Here is a 20,499-nt window from a genome sequence, read left to right as displayed (position 1 = left end):
CACAGGTACTGGCTTAACACCCCCAGGTACTGGCCAAGAGAAGGAATGACCACGAGAACACACGTTCCCTCGCTGCCCAGTACACTGGCTTCCTAGCCCTTCGAATCGAGCTGAAAGGCCCTTCTGTCCACCTGCCATCTAGTTTGGGTTTTTGTTTATGTGAGGTACCATTCTGGTGAATGGACCGAAGAATTATAATAAAATTGCAGCTCCTCAATATTCAGTGCCTTTGAGGAAGGCCCTGCCATCCTACCTCTCCTTGAAACTCGAATTTTACATTGACCGTAAAAGACAAAATGTGCCAAGTTAAATGGAAGCTTGAGCTCACTGTGCATCTTTCGGGACAGACGCCCGCAACGGTGTCAGCTAACCTCGGTTTCCTTTATGAGATGGTCTTTCTTTGGCTTCCCCTTCTTCCCCCGACCTCCATCCCCACCGTTTTCAATCTTATGATGCCCTGTAGAGGAAGAAGCTTGTGATTTGCGTTTCATATAGTTGTAGCTAAAAGTCCAGTCAGGATAAAACGCTGGCTGACGTTTTCCCATCTGTGGTGCTTCCTGGCGATTTCGCCCATTCGAGTCTCTGCTTCTCTTCTCTGCCTCACTACTTCTTACGCTCTAAACGAGACTGTACAGGACCTTGTCTAAGACAATCATCTGAACCCTGAAACCAGTTTACCAGGGCTTCGCCCATCAAACCTTAGTGGTGCTGTTCTCCTTCCTGCCGGTGTAGACCACGTCGCCGGACCTGGTGGTGGTGAGCCCCGATCCGGGCAGGTAGCTCCGTCGTGGGGGCGGGGGAGGGGGCGGTGGGGACTTCCCCCCCAGCTTGTCCAAGTCTTGTTCTGAGTTCGGAGAGTCTTCTGGAAAACAGCGTGTCATTGCATAACAACCTCTTTTCAAGGCGATGTCCAGAAAGTTTGGGGTATTTCTATAAACTCAATGCAATTTGACTTAGAAATTTCTCTAGCCTCTCCATAGTGCAACAATGAATGGTACAGGATCCTGAAGGCCGACTGGCGTGAAATCCCAGAAAGACCCTTCATGAGTTGATTCACCTCTCTCTGCCTTGGTTTCCTCATTTGCTAAATGGGCATGAAACCAATATTTTCTCCACTGGGATGCTTGAGGATTAAATGACTTAATCTACACAGAGCACTTAGAACAGTGCTTATTGGCTTATTGTAAATGCTAAGCAAATGTTAAACAAAAAACCTGCGTATTACTTGGAGAGATGAAGGAGCAGAACCTGAAGGCAAGTCCAGAGGCCTCTGCCTGGCCACCAAAGCCATTGTCCCCCAGGTCTGAAAAACGGCTTTAGCAGGAGGCACGTGAGTGTAGAATTTGGCCAAGGAAGGGCCGGGGAGGGGAAAGTGGGAACAGAGAACAAAGTCAGGGAGAAAGTGGACTTTTTTGGTCAGGGTCATGTGGTTGGACAAAGGTTCTCTGCTAAGAAAAGGAAGCAGAAAATGCAGAAACGCGAGAATTATAAATTAGCACTGACACCACAGGTTCGGAGACGCAGATACCTGCTCAGCTTTCTCCAGAAAAATGCTTCTTAATCAAAACTCACACAAACAGCCTCGCTCCTGCCTTTTATCGACAGTCTTCACTTCTGCCTTTAGAAAGGCTCTCACTAAAGTGGTGGAACTGGAAATTCAGCCTCCAGCTGGGCTTTGTCCCAACTCTCTCTGTGGACATTGCCTGGCCTCTCAGGTGTTTGTCTTTTCTGAGATAGAGCTGTTGATTGATGCTTTTAAAGCTGCGATAAAGACTAGGTTTAACCACCAGCCAGTTCCTGTCTCGTGCATGAGGGCACTAGCAGCATCAGGCATCATGGCTGGTTCCTATGCTGGCAGCCTGGCCACTGAATGGCTACCTCTCTGGATGGCCATCTCTACTTCGGGTCCCTCTAGGGGATGGCACAGGCTGATAGGCCCTGGTCCCTCCTCTCACGTGTGATGACAGACTCCCTCTTTGACCAACTTTAGTCAGGCTCCTCTTTACCACTAGGCTTTGACCTTGATCTGCTGAGCTCAGTTTTAGCAATCCAGTTTAGCAAGAATCTCCCATTCTGGATATCTGATAAATTCTCATGTCCTACCCTTGATATCTAAGTCCTTGGCCTGCCTGTAGCAAGAATCCCCCTACCCTGCTACATTTGGAGCTGAGTTCAGTTTCTCTCCCCCATTGCAATTGTCTCGCATAAAGTCCTCCTTGCTATTTTTAACACATGTCTTTGTGAATATTTTTGCTTTAACATTGACTGAGGCCACAATCCCCAACATTTTTCATAGATTTTTTTTGGGAGCTTCCACCCTGGTCTGACCTGTCAAGAAATTCACATAAATAAAATTCGAATGATTTTTTGAAACCCCAAGCTTAGAATTTTACGTCATTGGTAAACAAAAATAAAAACAATAACATCCATGACAAATAAATAAAAATAACAGAAACCAATGTTCACAGATAATGGACAATACCCTTATACATTTCTAGTGGCCTATGCATTAGTAGACTGTTTCCGACAAAAAATCAGGCCATGTGTTAAAAAAGGAAAAAAACAACAATAAATAATATTTTAGCTGAGTAAAAAATATTTGGGGAGAATAATTTAAAGATGAATTTATCCAAATTTTTTAATCCAAAAGAATAAAAAGCCCAAATGAGATTAACAAAATATATCGCTACATTTTATAAGAAGGAACAATTACACAATCATTTATAACTCTAAATTTATAATTGATTTGTAATCCTAAAACATTAGGGGACTATAGGACAAAACTCAACGGGGAGAGCTGGATGAGACAAGACAGCGACATAATGAGGTAAATCATTTTGTCCATCAGAAGTTCTCCAGCGGGACTTCAGGAGAAAAGCCATCTTTGTGAGGGAAGACCCGCCCCTCCCAAAAGGCCCGTCTGTCCCCGGGCCTTGGTGCCCGACCCTCCAAGGGGCCCTGGACAGGCCTCACACAGCTGGCCGGCAGGGAAGGAGGTAGGAAACGCCTCTTAGCACAGACTGAGGGGGCGAGTTTCAGGGCGTGGAGTTTTAGAGCGGCTTTGTGGAATGAAAACCCGCAGTGTGTTATAGGGGTTACACCGTGGTTATAAATTGTCTCCACTGTCACGTTTCTGGACACACAAATCAAGATGGCAATTCCTTTTCCAATTAACGGTAGTTGCTGGACAAAGACTCAATGAATGTGACTCTGGGAGACACTGGGACACAAGTGAAATGACGTCGCTGTACATAATTTTAATATCGGAATAAAGCACATGGATTGTAATCGGTTGGGATTTAGTAGGTTGAGGTTTTTTTTAACACTTATTTTATATTACCGTCGACACGTTGCTTAACTTCCGTAGTTTAGTTGGTTAAATATGCAATTCAATAATTTTGATATAAAAACGCAATTTTACCTTATGATCTAATATCCCCCTGGGAGCTCATAAAAGTTGGCATTTTCTTTCTGCAGTGTATGGAAAGCTCTCGCTTTAAATGCAGGCCTCATATTCTCCCAGCTGGTGCTGTGAACTGTCTGTCATAAATTCATAGGAAATGCAGAAGCTGGGAATCTAAAATTTCCCTTATTGGGCATTGTTCTAGTATCTTAATGCAGAACAGTTCCCCTACTATGCTTACAGTTAAAAAGCAGTGAGGCCCTTGGGAGACCTGAGAAATTTGTGTGAGATCTTTAAGAAGTGAGAGGTTGGTCTTGTTGGCCAGCGCGGGCTCACGTGGGTGGCAGCCAGGTGCACAGCGCCGTCAGTACCTCACCTGAAAGTTCCAGCTTGTCCATGGGAGCATCGGCCTTCAGCTGTGGGCCCGAGGCGGGTGGCATCTCCAGGTTTGGAATTGACTTCATGATATTGGCCTGAGCTTCTTCCAGGAGCTTCTCAAACTCTTTGCCATTATAGTGGTCCAGATTTTGTCTTTTCTCTTCCCACTTCCTCTCTGCTTTCTGAAAGAAAGCAGCAAGCAAAGAAAGGTTAAAAACCAGACAGAACCACTAATTTATCATTTAGAGGTTTCCGGTGGGAGGGAGGAGGTGTAACGCGGTTAACGTGTTGGTAAAATAAAGCTCCGGGTTCCTGGCTGAAGACACCCTGCACAACAGACGAACCTGACCGTGTGCTGTCTCCACATCCTCCTTAGCGAAGCGGGCTGCATTTAAGCCCAAGTGATGCTCCTTCACGGAGAAACACGCTCAGAAACCCAAAGTCACTCATGAAATGATGACTGAGCCCTTACTACATACACACTGCCACCAACAGTAAATAAAAAGGGACACAGGGTTACGCTTTCTAAGGTAAGAATCCATAACCAAGGTTTTGTTTTCTGAATTGAGTTTTCATCGTAGAGATAATGTTCTAGGCAGAAACAATCCTGTCTGAGTTCCACTTCTGTCGAAGACTTGCTATCTGGGCACTGGGCCACGTTTTCTTACCTAGAAAATGGGAGGCAGTAATTGAGATGACTTCTAAGCTGAATCATATTCTATGATAGGAAGGAATATGTAAAATGGAATTTTAAATGTCTGTACATTTTTTCAAAGTACATCTATCTGTCTGTGACTCTGAGATGGCACATGGGTCATGCCAGGAGGGCAGTGTGGAAATCAGAGCCAGAATTAGTGGAACTCCATAATGTAAGAACTGGAAACGAACCAGCAGGTCACAGAGCCAACACGTGTACACACGAGAACACTGGGACCCCGTGGGGTGAAGGGGTCACTGTATATAAATAATAGCCACCGGTATCACGCCATCTTTACCCTCCTTTATTTTTCCTTCCTAGTGTTTATTATCACCTGGCACGTACTTGTTCTCTGTCTCTACCTACAAGCAGGTAAGTTTCTCAAGGGCATGCAGTTTGTCAACTCTGTTCACTGCCTACCCCAGAGCCCGTGAGGACCTGGTCCCTACTGGAGCTTTATGATGTGAATGGTGATCGCCTCATTCGTCAGTGGCAGAGCTGGCAGAAAGGGCCTCTTCCTGTGAGTCGGGGTGTAGTCGGAGATGACTCATAACTTAAATACACACATAACAATGATAACTGTGTTCCTTGGGTTCTATAAAATAAAAGAGTTGTCCCATTGACATCCTTTAAATACGGGGATGTTTAAAGTGGCAGAATGTGTTTTCAGTTCTCTATTCCACCCCATAAGCACGACCTGATGCATTGTCATCATTTGCCAATCACAGCCTCCCCACACCCCACCACCCCGAACCACGATATCGTTTTGTAAATAGCTGATGGAGATTAGGGGCACAGAGCAGAGAGCAGCTACCTTGTGTTCGGAGGCCCTGTTGCCATGACTGTGACCATAGCAGTTTTAAGAGGTCATCTCTTGAAACCTGGGTTATCTACTGCTGAGTTGCAAGGGAGGCAGGGATGGTTAAGGTACAGGTTGCTGGGGATACATAATGGGTGCAGAAAACACTGAAGATAAGAGAAAAGAGAGCTAGGGAAGCTAAATGCGCTGCCTGAGCCCTGACACCAGTTCTTGACAAAAAGAACACTTAAAAACATAGCTTGCTTTCTCTCGATGTGTTGACCTTAACACCCAGCTTTCTCCTTCCATGTGTGGCTGCCTCCGCCTCCCATCCTGAGACTACAAGTGATAACTTTCCATCCAATACCCTTAATTCTAGACCCCCCAACCCCTACCTCAAGCAATTCTGTATGTTGTGTCCAGATTTATTTTCTGAAGATGCCATTTTTATCACTGCAGCATTTCTCTGATACCTACACGATACACTTTAAACATCTTGGGCTGGTTTTCAAGCTCTCCAAGATCAGGTTCTGGCCTATCCTGCCAGCCTTATCTCCTCTTTCTTGCTCCAGTTAAGCAGGTTTCCTTACGGTCCCAGCCTTTGCTCCAACATCCTCTATCCTAGAATGCCCCTGCCACCCTTCTCTGCTTACCCAGAGTCTCTTACTTTTCAAGATCAGTGGCAAACCCTCCCTGGTGGCGTGCGTGAGCCAGCTCCCACGGGCTCAGGAGAGCTGCTCTCACATTATCTTGCCAGATGCATCTTCAGTGATGTCATGTTGTCACTCGAAATCAATCATGGTGGCAGTCTTTACACTACGGAGACTGGCAAATGCTACAAATCAGGGCTTTTCCCACCGGAGAGCTGGTTGTTAAACAGTTACCAGCACACCTTCACCTCAGCTTCTCCTAGGTGAAGCGTCTCACCCTTCTCTGAAATCTGATGGCCTTCTCTTAATCTGGCCATTGAAACCCACTTACAGTTTTAGAAATCTTTCTTTTATATATATACGTATATATATATATAAACGTGTATATATATTCTTTTATATATGTGTATATATATATAAACATGTATATATGTGTATATATATATACACGCATGTATATATATATTTTTTGATAAAATATAACTGACACACATATGAATTATCTCTACAAGCGGACTGTAAACTCTTGGAGGAAAAGGACTATATGTCACATTCCTTTACGGGGTCATGAAAAATAGAAATAGGACTCTACCTCAATCAACACTGCCCTGTTCTTGGCGCTCACACTGTGGATTTCTTCAATGAACAAGCTCTGCATGGTGGAACCGTTCATGGGCGTCTGTGGGGACGGAGGAGCCTGTGCTGCCGGCAGAGCTGAGGTCACTTCCTGTGGGACAGCAGGAGGGCTGGCTGGGTGAGGACCAGTGCCCCCAGACAAGTGCTGGGCAGGGCTCAGGAGGGCGGAGGAGAGCTGGGAGGGCTGGATGACCACGGGGGAGCTCTGTGCATGGTGAACCGCCAAGGGCACCACTTCTGACTTCACGTCTCTCCCGCTCGGGGCGTGGAGGGGCTGGCCTGAGGCGTGGGATGCCTCTTCCTGGTTCTTCAGGACTTCCGCGGCGGTGGCCTTTTCCATGGCCACATACTGTGCGGCCTGGGCTGCATCTGTCCCTTTCAAGAGCCCATCGGTGACATGTCTAGGAGAAAGCACGCACAGCAGCGTTAACGATTAAAACAGGTAACTTCCATTTGATCATTAGGGTAGACTTGAACGCAGTGTCATCCCAAAGCCAGGCAAGATTTTGCTACGAAATTAAAACATTCCAAAACTCCGTAGCGGCTCGGAGTCGAGGGTTTCCATGGCAACTTCCCAGCACCCTTGAATTACCTCCTAGTTATGGCTGGCAGCTGCTTTCTGTCCTTTCCTCAGGAGATGGTCTGTTTTTCTCTGTCCACTAGCACTGTCGTGCCCTCCCTGACGTGATTCTGTCACTGTGTGGGTGGTGGTGGCAGCGTGAAGTGAACACATGGTTCTAACGACACCTCTTGCACCTGGCCCCGGCCTGGAGAGCTCTCACAGATGCTCGCTTCTGACCCCCAAAGCTTCCTAAACCCTCCACGCTCTCTTCCTTTCACTGCCAGGCGTCTCGGGAGGGTAGTTTAAATTCCCATCCCTTCTGCTTGCTCTTCCTGTGGCTCGGCCTAGCGCAATCTGGCTCCCCTCGCCCCACCCTGGACTTGACCAAGCTTTCTGCAAAGTCACCAGGGATGAGGAGTCCTCTGCCATTTGATGCTATTTTGCTATTTCCACCCACAGTGCAGCCTTTGGAGTCAGACAGACCTGTGTCTGAATATCAGGTCTACCATGTTGTGGTGGTATAATGCCAGGAATGTCACCTCTGGAGGCTCAGATACCTTTTTATAGAATGTAACAATAATGATGCTGCTGATAACGATGATCACGGCTTGCGATGCCTTCCTCGGGGGTGGTGGTTGGAATCGACGTAAAGTGATATAGAAGACAGTGTGTACCTTGACCTATAACTTTTAATTAGTCTCTCATTCCCTTCTTATTAAAACATTCTCTCTTTTCGATTTGATAAAAAAGGCTGCGTTCTATGACCCTCCTCTGCTGCTCACTTCTGTTGCTTTTGCTGTTTATCTTACCTACCCGCCCCCTCGATCCCCAAGGATCTGCAAGGACCTGTTGCCTCCTTTCTCTCTTATCCCACCATAGCCATCTTTTGTTTTCTGTGATCACCTTCACGAAGGCGACTTCCAATTCTAAACCCCCTGATCTTCCCTCCCAGTGAGGCAGGGACGCTCCTCTGTGTCGTGAACTTCAGTCCACATTACTAAGCGCATAGTGGGCAGCTGTGTTTAGATATCCTTCTAGCACCTCAAATTCAACCCGTACAAAAACATTTATTGCAGCATCTTCTCAGGCCGCTAAGTTACTCCGAACTGTGACTGTCGCCTGCTTTATCTTCTCTGCCATGGAGTCAGGACATACACGTCCTTGGGGTGGGGGGCGGGGGCGGGCACATTCCTACCCTCTTCATTGCCTCTTCCACAGTGCCAAGTACAGCACATCACACACATAAGATACCAATAAAAAATTAACAGTGTGAAGGCTTATGATAGGCAACTCAATGGCAGCTCAATGCCTTTTATTTTGAAAGTTTCTTAACTGGCTTTATCTATCGTTCTTGCCACTGAGCATTTATGAGACAAAAAACTCCTATAACATTCAAAAAGCACACTCCCATCTTTTTTTAGAACTTGCATTCCCTAGAGAGAAAGGCAAATACTGAGCTTCGACACTTTGTACTGGCTCTAAAATGTTCTTTTAACTGTTTTTCAGGGAAGAGAGGGGGGAATGGGATCGTGCTACCTGCCAGCTTGCTATCCATCTCCACTTAACAAGCACGGTTTGTTTTAGGCAATGCGGATGGGTTACCACATTTAGTGAAGAGAGTAATGAAGAATTCTTTTACCAGATTTTTATCCTACTAGAAGAAAAAAGTTCACTCCGGCGATTTAAAATGAATGAACCTATGAGAAAATGTAATTCAGATAAAACTTCTTCCTGTACTCAGTCAGATGTGGTCTCTACAGGAAGGGGCTGTTGTTTGAATTTAGAATTCCTCTGGCATTCTGGACCTTATGCAGGTCACGATATGGTTGCTCTATGGAGTTTTCATCTCAAAAGAGGCTCTTTCATGAGGTCGCCGTTACTAGAAAAATCTCTCTTGCTCTCATGGCTAATAATTTGTCTGAAAGTCACCTACATAGTTAATATAGTTCTCTTATTAATCTGATCAGATGATTATGGTTGGCGATTAAAATTCTCCCAAGAAACTGTCTTTCATGTTAGTTCTGTTTGTGATCTGCTCTCAAATTTGGTCCAAGATCTGAAGGGTAATGTCTCTGCAGTTTTCTAGTTCTAGTAAAAAACCGAAAACTCAGGGACTGCCACGGTTGGGAAACGGTTTATTTTTGGTATTTGTGTCTATTTCCCATGTGAGAGAGGAAGTTTTATAAGGGCAGGGGTCCTATTCGTCTCTACTATATTTTAATACCCAAGACCAGGGCTGAACAGGCAGAATGTCCAAATATTACTGATTGCCTGGCTGGGAGAGCAGAACCAACTCTGATCTCTGGAGTCAAACTATCCGTTCATAGCCCAGCCCCGCCTCTGACCTGATGCGAACCACCCCAAACTTCAGATTTTACCTCTACGAGGGGAATAACCACACCTGCCCTTGGGGTTTTTAATTAGGATCAAATGAGCTAATATTTGTAAAGGGCTTAGTGCAATGCCGGATATGTGGAAAGTGCTCTCAGATAAGAAGCCATTGTTATGACTATGTTGAGAAGAAAGAGATCAAATTGTCAACCAAAGGCAGTGCTGTGTATGCTGGTATGAGATGTCATTTATAAAGGTGCTTCTGGTAACACAAATTCTGCATGCAAATATTTCAGCACTTTTTATGTCAAGAATTTTCTTTTCAATGAAAGTCATGGATGAGTCAGTGATTTCTTTCAGTCTTTCCTCCACTGTGACCCTCTTTTATGGGCAGGTCAGGGTGACACGTCAGTGCCACTCAAGGGGATTCATTTATCTTTCCTAGGTGAGACCAACAATCTCTCAGATACTCTTTCAGTAGGTAATTCAAAAATGCTTTATTTATTTCCACTCATTTTCTTCTAACTGAAGTCATCTATGCCCCTGAAGTGAAAGAGGCTAATAATATATTTTGCCTCATTCTTCAACCTCAAATGTTCTTGAAAAGAACCACCTCCAAATGATTCTTTAAAAATGTTTACTGCGTTTACTAGTAAATTTTAAGCCCTAGCATGGGCCAAATGCAGCAAGTCTGCGTAGAAGAATCAGGACCTCGAGTTGCATTACAGAACAAGTTCAAGGTAGGAAAGAGCCACAGCTTCTCAAGACACTGGAAATAAGATGTGACACGTCACAGTGATGGAGACAGGTCCCAGGAGCGCGGAGGAAGCCTGCGAGTCCACAATGTAGATCCCCCAACCTTCTGAACCCCTCCCCCCCGCCCGCCCCACGGGGAGCCCGGTCACCTCCGCAACATGGTCAGCGTGTCGGTCATGCTTCGCACTCTCTGCAGGAGACTGTCCAGCCTGTGCGGCTCCTCCTTCAGAAACCGCACGGCCTCCACCTCTATGCGCAGGATGGCCCGCATCTTGTTCTGCAGGGTTGGGAATTCTCCTGCCGGCCAAGAACAGTGGGTGAGTCGTAGGAGAAGAAGCCAGGACAGCGAGCCCCCACCCCGCACCCGGGACTGGGCAGGGTTGTGTGCGCGGGGTTCGCCAGCCGCAGTGCCGCTCACACACCTTCAAGCGACAGACGTGTGTCAGACAGAGACGGGCTCAAGGTGACCCTGGGCAAGGACAGAGCTCCTCACGACCTCACTTCCTGTTTGTATATTTGGAATAAGGTCAACTGTCCCTTCGGGTTGTCTGTAATGGATTTGGCGCAGGTGCCTGGTGCAGCATAAGAGCCCAGTGAGGAGAAACTGTTATTGGTGTCATTTAGGCCTAAATCTTACAGCACCCACTACAACATAAGCTACAAGAGGACAGGGACGTTGGCCTGTCCTTTGTTCGGTGATGGATCCCAAGTGCCCAGAACAGTGCCAGACACGGGTAGGAGTTCAATGAACACTTGCGTGCATTCATGCGTGCATGAATCCCTCACTGTGGGACACAGGAAATGCGCCTCGCCTTCTTCCTTCGAGGAGGAAGCTGCTCACCTTTCAAGGACGCCACAGCTTCTCCCACCTGTCGCAGGAGGAAAGCCCCATCTTCCACGTCCTTCAGGGTAACCGCTCGGCCAGCCGATGCAGAGTCCTTCTTCAAGTCTTCCACGAAGTCTTCCAGCTCACTGGGGAGTGAGCAGACCAGAGATGGCAGTGAACACTGAGGTCCTCCAACAGGACAGGGGCAGCAGCAAAGGGCCCATCAGGTCTCCTGCTATGTACTGTGTCCCAGCCCCCCACCTCACCTTCCATGTAGATGGTGGGACCACATTTAAAGGAGTAGCTTGGTTTGGCTTAAAATATTCTGCTGAGCGATCAGGTGGGTGCGGGGAAATTTTTCCAGGGCCTGTCCCTGGGGAGGCCAAGGTCGGCCAGAAGGAAGATGACAACTGGCTGACAAAGGACCCACTCTTCATTTTCAGTGGTGTTGATGCCAACTAAAGGAGGGGTGTAGGAACTTTGTGACATGTCAGAGGAGAGGGAGGGAGAGAGAATGTGCTGTGTATGCTGCAGGGGAACAAAATGAGCAGATGTCAGGCTTCTCAGCCTTGGCACTTGACGTTCTGGACCAGATGATTCTTTTTAGTGGGGGCCTGTCCTGTGCATTATAGGGTGTTTGGCAGCACCCCTGGTTTCTATGCACGAGATGCCAGTAGCACTCCCCCCCAACCTTGTGACAAACAATAATGACTCTAGGCATTATTAAATGTCCTTGAGGAGAAGAGGGAAGCAAACTTGCCCTTAATTGAACCTCTGATTTATACTGATTATCCCATCAATATGGACTGACTTTCCAAGCTACAAAGAGAAGAAATGATCACACACACACGAGATCACAGGGTACTGCCAGTTCCAATAAAATGAAATGAAATTAAGGTTTTCTACTTCAGAAACAAACAAACAAGCATCATGTCTCCTGGGCACATTAATAACCCCTTCCTAAACACATGTTTGTATCATTTTGGTTTGCCTGTAAATCCAACAGGAAAACCCCTCTTAAAGAACAGGAAAAAGAGCTTAAGGAGATGGAGACCCACTAGGTGGCAGTAAGTGAACAGCTATTCCGCGGCTGGAGCCTGAGTCCCTTGGAGCAGGCAGCAGGAAGAGAAAAAAGGAAGGCAGGGGATCTGCAAAAAGATGGAGCATCATGACCCTTCCCATCAGGTGGGCAAGTGGATGAAGTTGTGGATGGCATGGCAGCTGCGGGAGGGCTTCGGGCAGGATGGCACATATGTTCAACAAGGACCACGGGACAAACAACAAATCCATCCACTCCCAAGCAGCAGGATGAAATTTTCGCTGATGTCTTTCATTCTGTTACAGAAAATGGACCAAAATTGCCCATGACCCTTTCAGACAAAATGATGCAACTTCAGGACCAGAATGGAAAGCCCATCTGCTCACTGACCACACTTACAAACTATGGAAAGGTGCAGCTCCTGCGGCCCTCAGGTGGAGCGAATCGGTGCCATCTCTCATAAGAGTTCTAAACATGGTACCTTTGTGTGCAAACGTTTTTTTCTATTTCGAAACCACACAGAATTATTTTAATGTGGAGACTGGACACACTGTCCAGTCCTCTATGCTTTGATGAAAGAGCTAAGACCCAAATGCTATCATGGTTCCATCAACAACCTCCGAAACAGCCAAGGTGCAATTAATACTCCAAGGAACTGTCATCTGACTCAAAGTCAGTCAGCCTAAACTTCTATTTTAATCTTCTACACAGCATGACTCTTGGATTTCATAACCCTGCACACAGTAGACCCTTAAATGTCAGTTTTCCCTGTGTTGATCAGGGAATACATACAAATGTGCACGGATGTTATTGCACGCAACAATTTTACTTCTCCCCATATACTTCTATTACAGATAAAGCAGTCAAATAAAATTTGTTCATTCAAAATGTAAAAGAGACCATGGAGCTACAATGAATGCTGAAAATAAATGTTTAATATTACAGTAGTCAATATGACTTTTGAGTTATAAACTCGGCTCCAAAGAATGTCAAATGTTCACAGATGCTATGGATTATAGGTAAATTCGCTCTCTTTGTTGAAGTCACTTTTCATTCTACCTTGGTTAAAAAGAAACATTAATTTGTTGAAATGCATTTCATTTGACTGATGAGAAGCCCAACTATTATTTCCATGGAGAAAGCCACCAAAGAGAAATTATCTTGATCCAATTTCTCTCCATAGTTCTAGATCTAATTTTATTTCTCTGCCATCTGAATGGCTCACCAGCAACTTATGCTAACATAATCCCCAAGGGAACTCATTTTCGTGTGTGTGTGTGTGTATGTGTGTGTGTGTGTGTGTGTGTGTGTGTAAGGGCAGAGAGGCAGGAGGACAACTTTTAAAAGTACATCATCTTATAGAGGAGGAAAAGGGGAAAAGAGAGATACAATTGTTTTCCTAACATTCCAGAGTTGAAATTTCCGGCTGCCTTTTATAATCCATGTTTTTTTTTCATCACTCGATCCATCCAATCAGTCCATTTTGCATTCGATTGCTTTCCCCATTCCTATTTCTACTGTTTGACTCAGGCCTTATTGATTTTTGTCTGGACTGCTATAGTTGAGCCCAATATGGTTTCCTAAACACCAATCTCTTTGCCCATCAACCAGTCCTGTACATGAAGGCCAGAGGGCCCTAACTGAAATACAGCTGACTTGGCTACTTCTTTGATCAGAAAAGCTTCAGTGACTTCCTCACCAGGCCAATAGTAACTCTCAAATGTGAAGATGCTTTAGAATCTGCCATGTAGGTTTGTAAAATGCACATTCCTAAGCTCCATCCTGTGAAATTCTTGATCTGGAGTTGGACCCAAGAACTTTGATGAAAGCCATAAATCCAGGTCTCTATTACATGGTCTACCAATCTTGGCAAACACGGACCAGACCGATGTCAAACAGATATGCCGGGCATGAATATAGTCTAAGAAATAGGCAGGCTCTATGCAAAGGGAAGGGCGCAACCCAAATATGAGGCATGACTAGTATCTTGCACTCAACCCAAGCACGTCCTATGCCTTCCTGGTCCTGAGACTCATTGGTTCATAGGGTTCCTCTGCCTGGGAGGCCCCCCCGTCTAGCCTCACCTGATGAAATCACACCTGTCTGCAAGACCATCTCAGCTCAGTTTAACAAACTTTTGGTGAGGCCCAACTATGCACGTGGTACTGTGTGTGACCTGGGGACATATGAAGAATAACTTATTTCAGGATAAGTCGTCTTGATAATTGATAATTGGGCTGTCACAAAAACATTTTAGACAAAGAATAGCCTTACTACCTCTTGGTGGGTGATTAACTGTCTAAAAATGCATGATCTAAATAAAATATTTTGAGATGTCAAACTGTGGTCAAGTCTAATTTTTTAGGAAAATAATAACTCAAATTGACTTTTTCCCTCTAGATTGTTACTGAGAGGGACATTCTAATTATAATCAGATGTACTGGGTTGGCACCGAGGTAATATAAGCACCAGCTCGAATATCCACTAGGAGATAGAGCACAGTATTTTCCATTATGGAGACTTTCGGGAATTCTGGTCATGAAAAGAATTTGAAACTTGCTCCCTTACATTCCAACTTGGAAGACTGAAGCTTTTCAAGAAATGAGAGAATTGCCAACACTAGAAGCTGCAAAAATTACTATTCATTGTACTAACAGGTGAAATAGTTCTATGATAAATCTCCATTGCATAACACAACATACATTAATGTAAAAGATGTTCCTGCCCTAGCGACTGGGGAGTAATAAAACTCTGCTCGTTTCAATAGAGGGACTTGATAGATGCTTTCAATGAGAACCTCACGGAGAAGATTGGTAATGCTCAAGGAAGCATCTTTCATTCTGGATCGGGCCTACTTTACATTTAAATTCTTCCTTTGCAATTTTAACTATAGTTGAACAACAGGAAGATAATTTTAGCGCTGTGTTGTTTGGGCTATTAATTTTAATTTATTGAGATTAAATGCAGGCTTCCCGTTTATCATTGGGTTTTGCCATTTGCTCCTTTTCATTTTGAGCCCTCCAAAAGACAGGGATGCTCCAGCTTTTAAAGAGACCAGCTCACTCGCCTGAGGATGGCCGTATTTCTTGGGCCTACATGGAGGGGCGCTAAGCGTCCATGGATACCCAGAACCAGCAGAATGCTAACTGGTACATAGTAGGTGCTCAATAAAGAGAGAGGGCGAGAGCAGCATCCAGAGAGGCGCCATCTAGAAAGGCCTCCTCATTGACAAAGAGAGGATTTCTTTCCTGGTCAAACGGCGGGACGTGCAACAAGCGACCAGCACTCACCATAACTTCTTGACGATCCTCTCCTCCTCGTGCAGGTATTTCTGCCTCTCTTGCTCCACCAGGACGCGCTGTCGTTGCACAGGATCCTCCAGTCTCTTCATCGTTTCAATCACTTTGCCATTAATTTCCAGCTCAGCCTTCTTCATCATTGCCCTCAGCAGCTCCTGGTTCTGCAGCTGTTGAACAAAAGAAATCAACCTCAATTGGCTCTGCCTGACTGACGTTGCGGTGACTGAGCGCCTGGCAGTCTTCAGAAGTGGGTTTGGATAAACAGCCCGCAGCTGAATCTTTCTTTATTTCAATGAAAAAGGGAATGGAGCAAAAGACTGTGTATAATATTGCTTCTTCAGCCAACATCTGAGTTTTTGCAGCCAACTGACAGCCAGACTTTCATGTCTGGGTCTGCAAAAAATAGGATCCTTTCTTTACTCTGGCCAATGTGTCACGGACGACGGGCAGAAACTCTCACTGACATGCTTTTGTAGGGAGAAGCCAAGAGCACCAGCTTTGGAGCCAAGAAGGTTTTGGATCAAACCCTAAACCCTCTTCCTGGCTCCTGAGAGACATTAAGGCTACCTAGGTCTCCGTTTCCTTATCTATAAAAACTGTGACCCTTAGAATGGAAACAAAGGACCCGCACCTATAATTGACTCAGCATTCTGAGGATTAAATTGAGATACTGCTACACAGAGAATAGATACTCACCCAATGTTGATTTGGCTTCGGACGATTTCAGCATATCGGTTAAAAGAGAATCTATATCCCTCTTATTTATATAGGTCCAGGTACCAAATACCATGTAATCACAGACCATTAAAACACCGTACTTGACGCTGATGGTGGCAACGATAATGATTCCAGATGAACCCAAGGCTCTTGGCAACTTACACATTTCCCTGAATTATACAGAGGCTGCTTGAATACATAAGACCGCAATTTCCATATAATTTTCCATACACTTACTTTCCAGAGCACTCCACCCCAGGGAGTACAGTGTGTGCGAGTTTGCATCCAGGCGTCACAAGAATCTAGGCAAACACCCGAGTCCTGTTTCCAAGAAGGTATCCTGGGGCAGGACAATTTTCTGACAGCACATACAGCAAGTGAATTCATTCCATCAGCCTCAAAAACTAATTATGTTATAACCTATGATATACCTAAAGTTCTCCTGAAATTTCGACTGGCTGTTACTGTTTCCTTTGTCTTTTGGTTTCGTGGACTAGTCTACGATGGTACATCACCTCACAGGGCAGACGATGTCTTTGTCGACCATCTATTATTTGTGTAAGCTGAGGGGAAAGGTCCTCTGACCACATTACCACCTTCATGAAACTTCATCACGGTTCCCATTTTCTCGGAATAAAGATAAAACACTTCAACACAAGCCACAGCAGAACCAGCATCGTGGTCCAGTATCAGCAGAGCACCACGACCAAGTGGCCATCCAGAAAGAGCTGCCTGGGTTCAACTTCTAGTTTTACCCCCTGGCAGCTGTGTGACCAAGGCCAAGTTATTAATCTCTCTGCGTCCATCCAAAATAAAGGAGCAGCCACAGTTCGCATCTCATAGGCTGGTAATGGAGATTCAATGAGGCAATAAAGAGCTTACGATAGTGCCTGGCACAGTCCTAGCACTCAGTACATACCGGGTACTGTCATCGGGCAGCACAACCCCAGGGCGGAGCCAGCGTGAAACCAAATAAAAACGCGCCACTCTTGGGTAAGTTACCCCCTCTATATGACTCATGACCGTGCGCTCATACTGGTTTCCCGAATGTCTTTTTACTGTGGCCTTAAAAACAGTCAGTCCCTCAGCATGTTGCTGAAAGTCACCGAGTTTGGAAGCAACACCCAGAGAGTGACCGCCTCCCACGCCCTCTGCAGCACAGCTCTGCCCACAGTGTGTGGGGCGGAACGGCCCTTTCCCACATCGCCAGCCTCCTCGCCCTGCATGCCGCTGGCACGCCTTCTGCTCCAGCCACGTGATCTGACCGGCCAAGCTCTTTTCTGCCACAGGGACTTTGCATGTGCTATTCCCTCCATTGGGTTAATATCCACAGTCTCCAGGACACCGTTCCTGGCACAGAGCAGACATTCAATAAATATTGGATGAATGCACGCATGAATTGAGTTAAGGAGCAATGCTGGTATTGACAGACAAGGGAGAATCTAAAACCCTTTCCTAGATGATAGAAATACAGGGTGATCCATGGGTCCAGATATGCCTTGGGTTCCACTCTAGTGTCCTGTCTTGCCTGACGGCAGCGTTGTTAAATACACGGAGCAACATTACCTGCTATCAAAATGCTATACTCAAATTCAACGCTATGTGTCAAATCCCAAAGAGCTATTGCCTTGGTGGCGGGGGGACAAACGGTAAGAGGTATAAAGAACAAATAAGTAGATGATTAAATGTATCTAAAGTGAATGACGCCGGGTCCACCTCCATGAGATTCTAATTTAACTGGTCTGAGGTGACGCCGCGGCACTGAGAATTTTTTAAACTCGTCAGATGATTCTGATGCGCCACCAAGGGTGAGCATCCTGCTTTAATAAAAGGGCTCTGGAATGGACAGATGCTGTCACTGTGCCATGAGCTGTGTGGCACTGCCCTCTGCTCCTCACTGTCTTGTGTCCATCACACACGCAAGCTCCAATAAAGTCACAGTCCGTTTAGCAGTGGATAGTGACAGTCGCTATCAAGCTCGACATTATTATGAGACTACTTAAAATTCTTAAAGCTGAAATTTGAAAGATGGGGAAAGCGAAGCCCGGAGAGACTAAGTGACTTGTTCAGACTCACTGGGCAAGTGCAGGGCAGGATCAGGATGAGAACCGGGTCTTCCGAATTCAACCCAGTAATTTTTCACCCACCATCTGTTAGGTAGAAGGTTCCAGAGAGCATGGCAGGGAGCATGTCTGTTTTATTTTCAGGCACAAGCACAGTTTCTGGCACACAGTAGATAGCTAACACATATTTGCTGTATAGATGACTCTCAAAATAATGTTTCTAAGAAGACTATAGACATATCGGAAGAACATAACTGCATGTATTATTCAAATTATTCAACTGGTAACATGGTCAGAGCACATTCGAATTGTTCCAGTCAAAGAGGAGGGAGAGAAAGACTCGTTTGGAGTTCCCGGCTGTATGATCCTCCTTTCCAGAAAGAGGGTCTCATAGAGGGACTCAGTGACCAGGGCTGCTAAAGGGACTCAACGGGGAATTTTCTGTAGCACACTGGCTGGCACATGGTCAACAATGAGTTAATCACAAAGGAACAAACATGTGCTTAGGTTCTCTTTCCACTTACCTCTAGACCTACTGCACCGCCCCCAACTCCACTCCCCCACCCCCACCCCCACCTGGTGTTCTTGCCATCGTCCCCAGAGTGTCAAAGGGTGCTGAAGGCAGGATGCGGATCGACACCTCTCTAAATGCTTCAAATAAATTAGTCATCCGCACTTCAAATCGTTACGGTTATTTTTGCTTAGACATTATATCTACATTTTCAATTAACTTAAAAAAAAAACTCTATTAAGGTATAGTTTACAAACAGTTAAATAGAGATGCTCTTCAATGTACAAATGGAGTTACACCTCAATAAACCCATTGTAAGTTGAAAATACCATTAGTTGAAAATGCATTTAAATGCGCCTAAGCTCCTGAACCTCATAGCTTAGCCTAGCCTACCTTAAATGTGCTCTGAATACTTACATTAGCCCACAGTTGGGCAAAAGCATCTAACACAGTCAATACACTGTAGAGTACGGGTTGTTTACCCTTGTGATTGTGTAGCTGACAGGGAGCTGCCAGGCAACACGAGAGTATCCTAACACATATGGCTAGCCTGGAAAAGATCAAAATTCAAAATTCGAAGTATGGTGTCTACTGAATGTGTATCACTTTCGCACATTAGTAAAGCTGAAAACTTTTAAGTTGAACCATCCTAAGTGGGAGACCACCTGTATGCTAATTTTAAGTGCACAGGTCAATGAGTTTTGACAAATGTACACACTAAAGTAACTACCACTGAAAAGATAGACATGTTTTATAACCCTAGAAAATTCCTCCATGACTCTTTCTAATCAACCCCACAACCCCAGCCCAAAGAAATCACCAATCTGCTTTCTGTCCCTAAATATTTAGTTCTTCCTGTTCTAGAATGTCATATAAATAGAATTATACAATATGTAATTTTTTGTGTCTAGCTTCTTTCCTTAAGTATATTGTTTTTGAGATCTAGCCATGTCATTGAGTGTTTCTGTAGTTCATTATCTTTAATTCTGAGTGTTATTCCATTGCTTGGATAAATCCATTGTATGATTTAGTCCATTGTATGTACTAAAGTTTTTATATTTTTACTTATTGACTTGATTCTGGTAATCTTGCTAAAATTCGCTTTTTTGGGGTAGCGTTTTAAAAATAGATTCTTTCTGATTTTACAAGTATACAATCATGTCGTTTGTGAGTAAAGACAATTATACCTTTTACTTTCTCATCCGTATGCCTTTTTTTCTTTTTCTGGCCTTATTGCATTTGCTAGGATCTTTAGCACAGTGTTTAGTAAAAATGAGAGCAGACTTCCTTGACCTTGTTCTTGATTTTTCGGGGAATGTGTTTACTGTTTTCCAATCGACTATAGGTTCTATAGGTTCTTCAGACATCCGTCAACAGGTTAAGGAAGTCTCCTCAGTGCTGAGTGGAAGTCTCAACAGTACTGAATTTTGTCATATATTTTTCTCCATTTATTGAAATTGTGATTTTTCTCCTTTATTGTTAATCAAGTCAAATACATTGATTCATTTTTTTTCCATAATAAAATCATCTTGCATTCTTGGGATAAAACCAAGGATAATGTAGTATCTTTTTTTTTTTTTTAAATAAATTGCTGGATTCAATTGCTACCATTTTGTTAAGAATGTTACATATATTTTCTTGAGAGTATTAGTCTGGATTTTTTTCTTATAATATCCGACTGGTTTTGCTCTTAGGGTAAATGCTAGCTTCATGAAATGCGTTGGGAAATGTCTTTCATTTTCTGAAAGAGTATTTTTCCTATCGGTACTTTAAAGATGTCATTCCATTGTCTTCTGATTTAACTTTTGTCTCTGATGAGAATTCAGTGTTAA

The 20,499-nt window shown here is 44.7% G+C and overlaps 1 protein-coding gene across 10 annotated transcripts in view; it reads right to left on the bottom strand.

The window, feature by feature from the left end:
* Positions 1-20,499, bottom strand: part of KIAA1217 (KIAA1217 ortholog) — a 268,562-nt gene that overhangs the window by 12,111 nt on the left and 235,952 nt on the right. For 8 of the 10 annotated variants that reach the window (XM_015585625.2, XM_015585619.1, XM_015585626.1 and 5 more), the window contains 6 exons: positions 15,368-15,543; positions 11,054-11,184; positions 10,362-10,509; positions 6,520-6,964; positions 3,780-3,963; positions 699-862 (listed from right to left, as the gene is read on the bottom strand). In XM_015585625.2, coding sequence (XP_015441111.1) covers positions 699-862; positions 3,780-3,963; positions 6,520-6,964; positions 10,362-10,509; positions 11,054-11,184; positions 15,368-15,543 — 1,248 coding nt within the window. The remainder of the gene's footprint in view (positions 1-698; positions 863-3,779; positions 3,964-6,519; positions 6,965-10,361; positions 10,510-11,053; positions 11,185-15,367; positions 15,544-20,499) is intronic. The other 2 variants (XM_015585624.2, XM_015585618.2) reach the window with 1 other exon arrangement.

Source organism: Pteropus alecto, unplaced genomic scaffold (genome assembly GCF_000325575.1).
Source record: "Pteropus alecto unplaced genomic scaffold, ASM32557v1 scaffold11, whole genome shotgun sequence".
Lineage (NCBI taxonomy): Eukaryota > Metazoa > Chordata > Mammalia > Chiroptera > Pteropodidae > Pteropus > Pteropus alecto.
Note: the sequence above shows the minus strand (reverse complement) of the source record. Positions and strands in the feature narration are given on the sequence as shown.